Source organism: Portunus trituberculatus, chromosome 41 (assembly GCF_017591435.1).
Source record: "Portunus trituberculatus isolate SZX2019 chromosome 41, ASM1759143v1, whole genome shotgun sequence".
NCBI lineage: Eukaryota > Metazoa > Arthropoda > Malacostraca > Decapoda > Portunidae > Portunus > Portunus trituberculatus.
This window is the reverse complement of record NC_059295.1, coordinates 3,123,323-3,136,511: the sequence shown is the minus strand read 5'-3', so window position 1 is coordinate 3,136,511 and position 13,189 is coordinate 3,123,323. Positions and strand designations below refer to the sequence as shown.

Here is a 13,189-nt window from a genome sequence, read left to right as displayed (position 1 = left end):
TTAACATTTCTCTTTCCTTTTCACCGAGATCTCTTCTCAACCAAATCTTCCTTGTTGTTTCCTGCTGGGCTAGCCTCCATGACTTCTCCACCAATTCATCTACATCCTTTTGTGACTTAAGTTTGATTCTTATTGGCCTCATACCTTCTCTTGTGAACTTTCCAATTCTATGGAAGTCCTCTATTTCTTGTACTAGGTCTTTTCCTCCTCCTGCACCACATTAATGATATTATTTATCACCTTTTTATGTTTTCTCTCTCTCCATTTTACTCGGTGTCTTATCCTCCTCCACACCAAATATCACCACACATCTCTTTTTGTCTACAGTTTCCCTCACCAATGTCTCATTTGATTTAATAACCTTCACCACTTTCTCAGCAATCTTCTCTTCTATGATCTGTTGATCTATAATTTCAGCAAGGCCCAAAGTTTTCTCCCAGACTCTTTGATTTCCTTTTCCAGACTTGCAACTTTGTAATTTACCTCCTTTCTTTCCACTTCATGACTTTTTTTCCATTCAGCCTGCTTCTCCATGTGTGTGTGTGTGTGTGTGTGTGTGTGTGTGTGTGTGTGTGTGTGTGAGAGAGAGAGAGAGAGAGAGAGAGAGAGAGAGAGAGAGAGAGAGAGAGAGAGAGAGAGAGAGAGAGAGAGAGAGAGAGATATTAATAAATCTACATATCTTAGAGAGAGAGAGAGAGAGAGAGAGAGAGAGAGAGAGAGAGAGAGAGAGAGAGAGAGAGAGAGAGAGAGAGAGAGAGAGAGAGAGAGAGAGAGAGAGAGAGAGAGAGAGAGAGAGAGAGAGAGAGAGAGAGGAGCTCACTCACAGTGTTACTATTAAGAAAAATATAGATTTAGTGTTAGTTTTAGATGCCAAACTTTTATCAAAGGGTACTCAGATTAGCCAAGACCGTGCCAAGCAATTATGCCCGTATCAAAGGGTACTCACCATGGATTAGAAAAGACCGCTCTACACAAGGCGGGGGTGTGGCATTCTGCTTTAAGGAGACTGTGAATGCTCAAGTAGTAGAGCCACCCACACCCATACCTGGGGAACTTGAGCTCTTGACATTGAAAATAATCGACAGCAATGGGAAGGGCCTATTGTGTGTGGGTTGCTATCGGCCTCCATCACAGGGAACAGTGTTGCTGGACTACCTAACATTAAACCTGGACTCTTTGATGACTGCCAGTCAGTGTGACAGTGTAATAGTGATTGGCGACCTAAACCAGCACACAGTCAGGGACGCCTTTAACTCACTACTGGTTGTGCATGACATGCACAACTATGTCACCTTCCCCACGCACAAATCTGGGTCATCCCTGGACCCGGTGGTGACGGATCTTCCTTCCCACACAGTACAGTGCTTCCCACTCGACTTTGTAGGGACCTCAGACCACATGGCTGTATTCACCAGAGTACAGTTCAAGACACCACGTGAGGAGAGCTTCGAACGAACCCTCTGGAGCTGGGAGGCTGCCGACTGGGACGCCTTTCGTGCCGCACTGAGGACTACAGAGTGGGGAGGAGTGCTGCATGGCGACGCCAATCAGCAGGTGAGGCAGCTCACCGAGCTGCTTCACAACATGCAGGTCTGCTGGGTGCCGCACTCGGTCCATAAAACAAAGGCATCAGATCAGCCTTGGTTTGGTCCTGCTTGCATTGCCGCGTCAGATGCCAAATACAAAGCCTGGCATGCTCTCAAGAGGCACCCGACGGCCAGAAACAGGCTGAGGCACCGAGCGGCAACAGGGCATATGAATGCCACGCAAGCATGGGCTATAGAGCAGTGGAGGGCGAACCTGAAAAACAAACTAAGGGGAGGCCAGGTTGGCTGCAAGCAGTGGTGGAGCCTTGTCAAAGACAAGCAGGGTGAGTTGCGGGGCACCTCCGTCCCTGCACTCCACCAGGCAGACGGCAGCTTCGCCCACAGTGCAAGTGACAAGGCAGACCTCCTGGCCAAGCACTTCGCTGAAAAGATGTGCATCCCCGACCCCGAAAGACCCTCTCCGCTGCTGCCTCAAATAGTGAAAGAGACACTAGTGAAAGTGATAACAAGTGAAGTGGAAGTGCGGCGATTCTCGAAAGTTTGACGAGAACAAAGCTGTGGGGCCTCAGGACATTAGCCCGCGCGTTCTACGCCAGTGTGCTGCTGAGCTGGCGCGCCCCCTCACTTCCCTTTTCAATCACTGCCTCGCCACCTCCACATGGCCTGAAATGTGGAAAGGGAGCAGTGTGGTGCCTCTTCACAAGAAGAACTCCAAGGGAGAGGCAAAAAATTACAGACCCGTGTCCTTGCTGCCTGTGCTGAGCAAAGTGCTGGAAACAATTGTGGCCTCACGAGTGACGCAGCATCTCGAGCGCCACCACCTGCTGAGCAAAAGGCAGTTTGGGTTCAGGCAAGGGAGGTCGGCGGCAGACCTGCACCTGCTCCTCTCCACGAAGTGGAGTGAGGCCCTGGACCGAGGCAAGGCCACAGCAGTAGTGGCTCTTGATATCCAAGCTGCGTTTGACAGAGTTTGGCATGCAGTGCTCATCACCAAGCTCTGTGCTGTAGGCGTGGACGGAGCACTCCTCCACCTCCTAGAAAATTACTTGAGAGCCAGGCACCTCAAAGTAATTATCAATGGGCGGGAATCAAAACCACAGCCCATAAGGGCAGGCGTTCCTCAAGGGAGCTGCCTCGGCCCTTTGCTGTGGAATGTGTATATCAATGATCTGCTACACTTCGTTCCTGCAGCGAAGGCGTTTGTAGATGATATAACACTATCCCACAGCTACGGACTGGAGGAGGAAGCTGCAGCCACCTGTGACATCAACGCCACCTTGAGCCGCATCACATCCTGGGGAAGGAAGTGGCAAGTTAAGTTTGCTGCTCACAAAACCCAGCTGCTAAGCATCACCAGGACGAGTGAAGCCCTGCTCCTCGCCTTCAACGGGGAGACACTGACGCCGCAGGAGGAGGTGGAGGTGCTGGGGGTAACTTACGACTGTAAGTTAACTTTCAGGACCCACTTGGAGCGACTAGCCAGAGAGGCCTCAGGGAAGCTGGCATCCCTGAGGAGAATCTCCTACCTTCTGGACGCCAAAGGACTGGAGTTGCTCTATAAGTCGCAGGTCCGCTCCTCCTTGGAATACGCCTGCTTTGCCTGGGGCGGCGCGGCCAGCAAACATCTCTCAAGACCGAGCGGCGAGGCTCATCAGGGAGAGTGAGCTCGGCTTCCACCCTACACTGCACACTCTCCAACACCGGCGGGACGTGGCGGATCTCACCGTCATGTTCAAGGTGCAGCAGCAGAGGGTGGCTCACCTGCATGAACTCCAGCAGCCTGCCCGACAGGCCGAGATTGCCACCAGAACCGTCATCCGTGCCCCTGGGGAGCTGCTTCAGCCCAGGTGCAGAACGTGGCACCAACAAAGGCAGTTCCTCAACACGTATATCAGCTTGTGGAACGCTTTTGTTGCTGTGCAAGCGAGTGTAGAGGGCTGCTGGTCCACGCAGCAGTTCAAGTGTGCAGTGAATGAATGGCTGCTACGGACAGACAGACAGAGGCAGGCTTTCGGATAGAAGGCATTAACTGTGACTTCTTTAGCCTAATATTGTACAAAAGTATGTAATGTATAATGTACAAAACTCTATATATCTATGTAAATTGGTATAAATAAAAAAAAAAAAAGAGAGAGAGAGAGAGAGAGAGAGAGAAAGAAAGAAAGAAAGAAAGAAAGAAAGAAAGAAAGAGAGAGAGAGAGAGAGAGAGAGAGAGAGAGAGAGAGAGAGAGAGAGAGAGAGAGAGAGAGAGAGAGAGAGAGAGAGAGAGAGAGAGAGAGAGAGAGAGAGTATTTTGATGTGTTGATTGCTATACCAAAAAAATCAACCTTCAGGCCAAGTTTCACCTGATATACAGTTTACTTATCCTTCACTTAAATGCACATGTATATGTGCATGTCTACATCTATACATGCACATGTGTACATGACCTTGTTCAGTCATGTATTTGCCCCAAAGACAGCTTCCCACTCTCATCCAAGTCCACCGAAGCTGGAAAACACTGTATTATCTCATTTGTATGTATGATTCGCGTCTAAATCTTCGTGGCACAGTATGCCACGAGTATTGCAAGTCTATTAAGGTCACATAATATGGTAGGCAACCTCAAAACATGGACATAAGACAGAAAACAAGGAGCATAACTCGGGCGTTCCCATGTATTTTCAGTGGGTGGTCGGCAATGTTTTAGGTGTAAGGGGGGGTAGGGGCAGCAGCAGACCAATAGTGCGCTGGCTTCACTTTTGTGACGTCATGCCGCTGCCTGTTAAAATACCTCCTTGATAAAAACGGTGTTGAACTGTGTTGTTGGTTCTTTGTTAGGTAATGTTTATTTTTTATATTTTAACATTTAATTATTACTTTGTTGTTAAAATATAATTTTTAAATATTTCAATTTATTTTATTGGTTTTTGGCAGAAAGAATAATTTTATAGGAAATAAATTTTGTTCTCAAATTAAAGTTTCTTTCGCCAAGTGCTAACAGAGTAAAAAATTTTACGCATTGTACAAGTGATAAAAACAAAGTGAGGGTGCGCATCAAGCTGAAAACACATTAACTAAGGTGTGCAGTAAAAGAGGATTTCTATATATATACATGTATACACACACACACCAATATAAATATATATCTATATATCTATATATATATATATATATATATATATATATATATATATATATATATATATATATATATATATATATATATATATATATATATTTTTTTTTTTATTTATTTATTTATTTATTTATTTTTTTTTTTACATAGGGAACAGGGCCAGCCAAGGGCAAAAAGAAGAAAGTTAGAAAAAGGCCCACTTGAGCACTGACTCTCCAAAGACTTCAAAAAGTGCCAAAACTATCTGCCAGAATTAGAGGAGCAAATGCCTCGATACCTCCCACTTAAAAGAAGACAAGTTGTAGGAATTCGGAAGTACAGATGCAGGGAGGGAGTTCCAGAGTTTACCAGTGAAAGGGATGAATGATTGAGCGTACTGGTTAACTCTTGCATTAGAGAGTTGGACAGAATAGGGATGAGAGGAAGAAGAAAGCCTTGTGCAGCGTGGCCACAGGAGGAGGGGAGGCATGCAGTTAGCAAGATCAGTAGAACAGTTACCATGAAAATAGGGATAAATTTAGAAAGGGATGCAACATTTCGGCGGTGAGACAGAAGCTGAAGACAGTTAGTCAGAGAAGGGGAGTTGATGAGACGAAGAGCTTTCGATTCCACCCCATCAAGCAAAGTTGTGTGACTGGAACCCCCCCAAACATGCGAAGAGTACTCCATACAGGGACAGATAAGGCCCTTATACAGAGTAAGCAGTTGGAGGGGCGAGAAAAACTGTCAGAGACGCCTCAGAACACCTAATTTCATAGAAGTTGTTTTAGCAAGACATGAGATGTGAAGTTTCCAGTTAAGATTATGAGCAAAGGGCAGACCAAAGATATTCATTGTGGAAGAGGGAGACAGTTGAGTGTCATTGAAGAAGAGGGGATTGTCGGCCAGCATGTTCTAGGTTGTTGGTCACAGTTTCAGATCCCAGATGAGCTGTCCACCCTCATACCTTGTCTAAGTGTCAGGTGATTTGGAGGGGCTATGTGAGTGTCTCGGAGGAGTCGCGCCTTCTGAAAGTGAACACCCATGAGGTTCGGGCTATTGAAACCAGTGTTCTCTTTAGAAAAATTAAGAGTCTGGAACTGGTCCTCAAGGCTGGAAGAGTATGACCACCTTTGCCTCCTTTTACCTATGGGATGTTACTCATAGGTATTCAGATACTTTTTCCCTTGGACCGATAGTTTCAGCACTGAGGGTTGTTCAGTGGTGCTGGTTTAGTTTCATTCTGGTTTTCCCTTGGAGGTGTGTCATGGGCCATGCTGGTGGCTAGAACTTGTCAACTTTACCCAAATGCTACAGCTTCCACTTTATCTGGAAATTTTTTTCTTAAGATTTATGGATACATTATTTTTCCGTTTTCGGGGTTTTGGCAATTTGTGAGATCGTGTCTTCCATTTTCAGTGTTCTGTTACACCCTCCCACCTATACTTGGGAATCTGGCATATGTAATTACATATGGGTAATTAGTATATGTAGCAACAAAATAGTTTTTTAAAGTAAAAAAAATTTTTGTGAATATACTTACCCATATGTAATTTTACTTCACCAAGTCACCTTCTGCGGAGTTGAGCTTTCCCATGAGATACACTTTGCCACATTGCACAGTCAGTAGCTTGTGCGCCGTCGTGCTGGGCAGACGTTCGTTGCAGTGAACATTGGTTTGGTGTTTCTCCACTTTTCAGGTAAGGCCACGTCGCTCATCACACGAGGACAGTGCCTTCTACCCGTTATCCAATCCTTGGAGCGGGTAGAGCCTTTTAAGTGGCGATATAATCTCATTGTGGCAGTTATACCGGGCTTACGGTTGTGTTGTTGTCTCGCAGAGTGGCGGACATGTCTTCCTCTGGTGAGGAGTCAGCTGGCCCTTCCTTGGGTTCCCCCTCGGATTACAGGAGCAGCAGGAACGCCCACAGTCTCGTTCAGGGAGGGGCTGCAGCCTGCACCTCCCCTCGGCCTGGAAATTGTGAAAGTTTGCGGGAGGCTCACCGGTCACCGGTCACCGGGAGGTGGGATGCATGGACCTGCAGCTGTTGACAACACCCCCGCTTCGCCACACCTGCACACCTTACAGGATGTAGCCCCTTGGGACGTGATTCTAACAGCTTTGACGGAGTTACAGGGTGAGGTGGACAAGTTAAAAAAGGACCGTCAGCCGCCGGCCCCCAGGCTGGGTGGAGTGAATGTGGGAGCGAGTACTTCTCAAGGTACGCGGTACGGTGGTTCACCTGCTCACAGTTTCTCTGGTTTTTCTGATCTGACCTGTGACACTAGTGCTCTTTTGGAGCAGAACCTTGGTGACAGTGTGTTAATGCACAACGCCAAGATATCTGGGCCTCAGGATACAGTGTCAGCTGACATTGACCAACAGGTTGCTGACATGGTAAACTTCCTGTTTACCTACGGCTTACGTACTGAAGATTGCAAGCTTCTCTGCGATGATGACGTTACTAAGCGTCCCAAGAATTGCCATGCACTTGCTGCGGTGGATTGCAATCCGGAGATCTTGGAAGCGCTTAGGGGTGATGCCAAGAAGACGGATCATTGCTTGCAGGATGTGAGTAAGGATGTGCTGCGCACGGCAACAATTGTCACCAAGTCCCTTCTGGCACTGGACAAGGTTGCCCAAGACACTGAGCTGCCCGAGGTCGCTCGGGAAGTGGACATGCTGAATGGAGCATTAGCATTGCTGGGAAATGCTACTTGTAAGAACAACATGGCGCGGCGTTTCACCATGAAACGCGAAATTAACCACAAGTACGCACACCTCTGTTCCAGCAAGGTGCCTGTGACTCGCTTCCTCTTTGGGGATGATGTGTCCCAATCTGCAAAACAGATTGAAGAATCCGAGAAACTGAAGAGCAAGATCACTCCCAAGAAGTTCTCCTCTCCGTGGTCTTTCACGGGGACCAGGACCAGAGGCTACTGGGGCTCGGCTTCGCATCGAGGTTTCTCCAGCAGGTTCCAGCCTTATGGTCAGCCGCGGTATGGGACGAGAGGTGCTCCACGGGCCTACAACACACGCCAGGACTCCGTTCCAAAAAGCAGGAGCCGGGCCAACACAGGCCCGGCTGCAGTAGAGGTTAGTAAGGATTTTGAAGCTGGCAGGCTTAGCTACTTTATTCATGAATGGCGGAAAATTACCAGTGACCCGGCCATTCTAGATATTGTTGCCGGTTGTCACCTCAATATTAAGGTGGAGGACATTGACCATTTATTTGCGGGTAATTTAGAGTATAAATTCAATGCCACTGAGACAGGTATCATTTCTGCAGAAATTGACAGGCTCCTTCAACTTAAGGTTATTAGAGTTACACAGCGCATGGAGGGCCAGGTTATTTCACCTATATTTTTGAGACAAAAGAAAAATGGTGAACATAGAATGGTGCTCAATTTGGAAAAACTGAACAAACACATACCATACATACATTTTAAAATGGAAAATTTTGAGCAGGCTATCCGGCTCATTAATGAAGGGGATTTTTTGGCTTCCAATGACCTTAGGCATGCCTATTATTTTGTCAGGATTGCAGATGAGCATCAACATTTTTTGTGTTTCACTTGGCAAGGTAAAGTTTATCAGTTTACATGCCTGCCTAATGGTATTGCTGAGGGCCCTAGGCTTTTCACAAAATTAATGAAACCTGTTTTTGCAGCTTTGAGAGAAAGGGGTGTTACCATTACTAGCTATATTGATGATTCTCTCATTTGCAACAGTTCTCAGCAGGGTTGGCTCGCTGTCATAAAGGACACTCTTGCTGCACTGAGTCTGTTGGGCTTCATTATTAATGCAGAAAAGTCAGTCTTGGTCCCCTCTAAGCGAATTGAATACTTGGGCAACATCCTTGACACAGAGACTATGACTATTTCCTTACCAGAGCGCAGGGTGGTTACCATACTCAATAGTTGTCAGGCAATTAGGTGTAAGAGTAAGGCAAAAATCCGGGAGGTGGCACGGGTCACGGGACTGATGGTAGCGGCTACCTCTGCTGTTGAGTTTGGGAAACTTCACTACTGGAAATTGGAGGCAGCTAAAATTGCAGCATTGCGTCATGCCCATGGTGACTTTGATCAATTTATGGAGATTACGGAGGACATGAAATTGGATCTTGACTGGTGGCTTAATAACGTGTCTGTACAGTATAGGAAGATTCTCCGGGCAGCTGCTGACGTTCAATTATTTACAGATGCTTCCAATACAGGTTGGGGTGGCCAATTCCACCACATGACTGCGGGGGGCAGTTGGTCCTCCGAGGAAAAATTGCTGCATATTAATGCTTTAGAACTCAAGGCTATTCTATTTACTCTTCAAGCATTCGCTGGTGAGCTCTGTGGGAAAAATGTTAAAGTGTTTTGTGACAATACTACTGCTGTTAACTATGTGAATGAGATGGGTGGTACAAAATCACTTATGTGTAACTATCTTGCCACTTTGATTTGGGACTGGTGTGTGAAGAATCAGGCATGGGTTATTTGCTCACACATTCCATGCAGTGCGAGTATTGTAGCGGATTGTGCCTCTCGTACCTTTAATGATCGGCATGAGTGGCAACTTGATGTTGATGTTTTTCATAGAATTTCTTTGGTTTTTGGTGCCCCTTCTATTCACTTATTTGCATCCAGACTAAATAAGCAAGTGGCTACGTTCTGTTCCTGGAAACCAGATCCAGAGGCAACATTTTTTTATGCATTTACTTTCAACTGGGCACAGTTTGATCTCTCTTATCTTTTTCCCCATTCTCTCTAATTGCTAGGTGCCTCCAGAAGATCCGTGCAGAACAGGCCAGGGGCTGGATAGTGGTGCCCATTTGGCCATCTCAACCCTGGATGGGAGCTCTTCTAGGGCTGTTGATAGATTACCCCAGGGCTCCTTCCGAGCAGGGCCGATATCCTGACACATCCATCTCAAGTCGGGGCACATCCGGTCATGCGACACACTCAGCTCATGGCATGCTTAATATCCGGGAGGTCTTCCGAGAACAAGGTGTTTCTGCGGCAGGCACGGACATCTTGCTTGCGTCATGGAAGCGAGCACGGCTAAACAATACCGCCCGCATGTCGCTAGGTGGCAACAGTTTTGTTCTCGACGGGCATCAATCCCTTAGTCCCTCTGCCCATTACGTCATTAACTTCTTGACCGAGACGTTTCATCGAATGTGGGATATGACAGCGTGAACACTGCAAGGGGGCCTATTTCTTCATTAGGAACTGTAATTGATGGCTGCAGGGAAGGAAATCATCCTCTGATTTGTAGATTCATGAAAGGGGTCTTCAACCTCAGACCACCCACACCTAGGTACACAGCGACATGGGATGTAAAGCCAGTCTTGCAAAAGCTTCGATCTATGCACCCTTTGCGGGACTTATCATTGAAAGACCTCACCCTAAAGCTTGTCATGTTGATGGCGATCACTCAAGCGGCCAGAGTCCAAACATTACATTTGTTAATGCTTCAGGGTATGGATGTTAATGAGGATCATATTTTCATTTCGCTAGGGGGAACTGTTAAGCAATGTAGACCTAACTTTAATATTGCCAGGCTGACATTTCAGGCCTATCCTCAGGATGATAGATTGTGTGTTTGTCAAACATTGTTAGAGTACATAGCAAGGACAAAGGAATTTAGGCATGGTGATAAGCATAGTGCTTCCAAATTGTTTCTCAGTTTTCATAAACCACACACTGCTGTATCTAAGGACACTATTGCCCGTTTGGTCAAGTCAATGCTTAGTATGTCTGGTGTGGACACCAATGTCTTCAAGGCGGGTAGTGTACGGCCAGCTGCGGCATCAAAAGCCAAGGCTATGGCAGTGCCCCTGACATGCATCATGCAAAAAGCTGGTTGGGCTAGGGCTGCCACGTTTGCAAAGTTTTATGATAAGCTCATTATAATGAATTCTGATCTATTTCAGGATGCGGTCCTTCAGTAGGCAGGGGTTGGTGACATGTGTCTTAGCCTTGCATTTCAAGGGATCTTCTGTTACCAGGCAGCATTAATAGGTCTGTGGTATGTCCTACCTGTCCATTTTCTTGTTTGTGTTTCTCTGTGGTCCTGTTGGTCACATGGCCTTCATGTGTATGTTCTGTGTGTGACTTTTCTTTCATTAAAACTCTGTTCATGGTTGGACTTGTATATATATATTTTATATATATATATATATATATATATATATATATATATATATATATATATATATATATATATATATATATATATATATATATTTTTTTTTTTTTTTTTTTTTTTTTTCCTTCTACATCTATTCATTATCGGAACACAACACCCACATGGCTTCAAAGCCTCATGGGAAAGCTCAACTCTGCAGAAGGTGACTTGGTGAAGTAAAATTAATAAAGTACATGAGACTTACCTTGGTCAGTTGAAGTGTGCTTGTAATTTTACAAGGCAAGTCACCTCTGCTGGAGGGGAGCTTTCACATGCCCACTGCTCCCTCCCTGCTTATTGGGTTTTGATGACGCCTAGTACTTTTAATTCTCTATCATGTGGGTGGTTGTTTACTTCAAAGTCTGACTGTGCGACGTGGCAAAGCGTATCTCATGTGAAAGCTCCCCTCCAGCAGAGGTGACTTGCCTCGTAAAATTACAAGCACACTTCAACTGACCAAGGTAAGTCTCATGTACTTTATTAATTATATAGTAAGAAGCTTCCTTCCTCCCTCCCCTCTGTGCTTCTGTCAATTTTGGCAGAAAGGATCTGAGGTATGGTTGGCCAGCTGGGCTGGTGGTTCCCGGCGCGCATGTGCACCGAGATAATGTGGAACTTTTGTAGGCACGATCTCTATATAGAGGTGCTGGGTGATTTTCTGTGCTGAGTGTGGAAGTAATGGCATATAGGCATATGTAATTACAAATGGGTAAGTATATTCACAAAAAAAGTTATTAATTTTAAAATCTATATATATATATATATATATATATATATATATATATATATATATATATATATATATATATATATATATATATATATATATATATATATATATATATATATATAATATATATATATATATATATATATATATATATATATATATATATATATATATATATATATATATATATATATATATATATATATATATATATATATATATATATATATATATATATATATATATATATGTTACTCAACTGGGTCCTTTAATTGAACCCTGTGTCCATCTTGCAAAATATCTTCTTGGGAAATGAAAAAGATGCCAACCATTCTCGCTATCTCTCTGAGCTCCGTGCATGCTAAGATCGACAAAACAAGGAGGGAGAATAGGGAATGGGGACGCAGCCAACCTTCACCTGGTTGCCCACCTCCTTTAACTAAAAAAAAAAGGATAATTTGATAAAATTTTAATAGGTTGCCTATAAGAAATGGGACAATACTACTTTACAGTAGCTTTGTTCCACTCTGAGGCAGGCTAACGTGTCTTTCAATGAAAAAAAAAAAAAAAAAAAAAAGGACAAAACTGAATAATGGATGATACCTTCTTGGTGTGTTGACTTTTAATATAACTTTGTGCTAGGCTACAGGCATGTACTAGCACTACACTATGATATGGAAAGCACCTGTATTTTCTATCCTCTCTCACTTCTTTTTCTTATAGAAGTTGGTTCTGCTCATAACAACATTATATTAATGTTATTACTCTTAAGGCCATACTCTACTTCGTAACTAAGAAAAAATTTACTATCATTAATTTAAAAAATCCATGGATATATGAATCTAAACTTGTGTTTGGTAAATTGTGAAACATTTGTATAGCTGTAGTTACATGAATTTCACAAATGAAAAATCCACAGTATGGAAAGAAATTGTGTACATTATACATTAAAGATTTTTCTAATCGCAAACATGTTTATCAACAAATTCAAGGTCATTATCTTTTACCATTAACATATTTCCTTCAAATTGTTCTTGGCAATGGAGTGGAGCACTGTAAAACAGAATCCAACATTTATTGAGCCTTTTTGCCATGAAACAGCATTTTCTTCAGATTCAAATAATTATGTAAATAAGGTATTAAAGATTACACGAGGGCTTACTTTGAAGTTTATCTCCAGCTTCAGTGAAACTCAAGCCACGCTCCATTAGGTTCACAACTTCCTTGGCTCCCCAGTCAAACACATTGCCAGCAAGAAATCCCCTCACCAATACCTCTTGCCGTTCATTGTATTCCAGTTTATCCACCATTAGCAGATGGTCTTTCAACAACTTCAAAGCATATTCATTTTCCATCTGAAAATGCAAGCTCAGTTTAATATTACCTAACATCTAATTACATACGTATCACAGAATTATATAATGTATCTTTTTTCTTTTATGAAGGAAAGGTTACAGCCAAGGACACAAAAACAAGAAAAAAATTCCAAAATAGGATAGTCTAAAACAATATCCTTTTTTGTTAGGTGTGGTAGGTATGGTAACTGAAGTAGCATGGTTTCATTGTCATATGTCTTTGCATTAGTTCATAGTATACTAACGAAAACACACACACATACACACAGAGGAAATTAT

The 13,189-nt window shown here is 43.9% G+C and overlaps 1 protein-coding gene across 1 annotated transcript in view; it reads right to left on the bottom strand.

Moving 5' to 3' along the window:
• Nucleotides 1-13,189, bottom strand: part of LOC123516403 (4'-phosphopantetheine phosphatase-like) — a 504,510-nt gene that overhangs the window by 115,494 nt on the left and 375,827 nt on the right. The window contains exon 11 of the mRNA XM_045275659.1: nucleotides 12,718-12,910. Within this exon, the coding sequence (XP_045131594.1) occupies nucleotides 12,718-12,910 (193 nt within the window). The remainder of the gene's footprint in view (nucleotides 1-12,717; nucleotides 12,911-13,189) is intronic.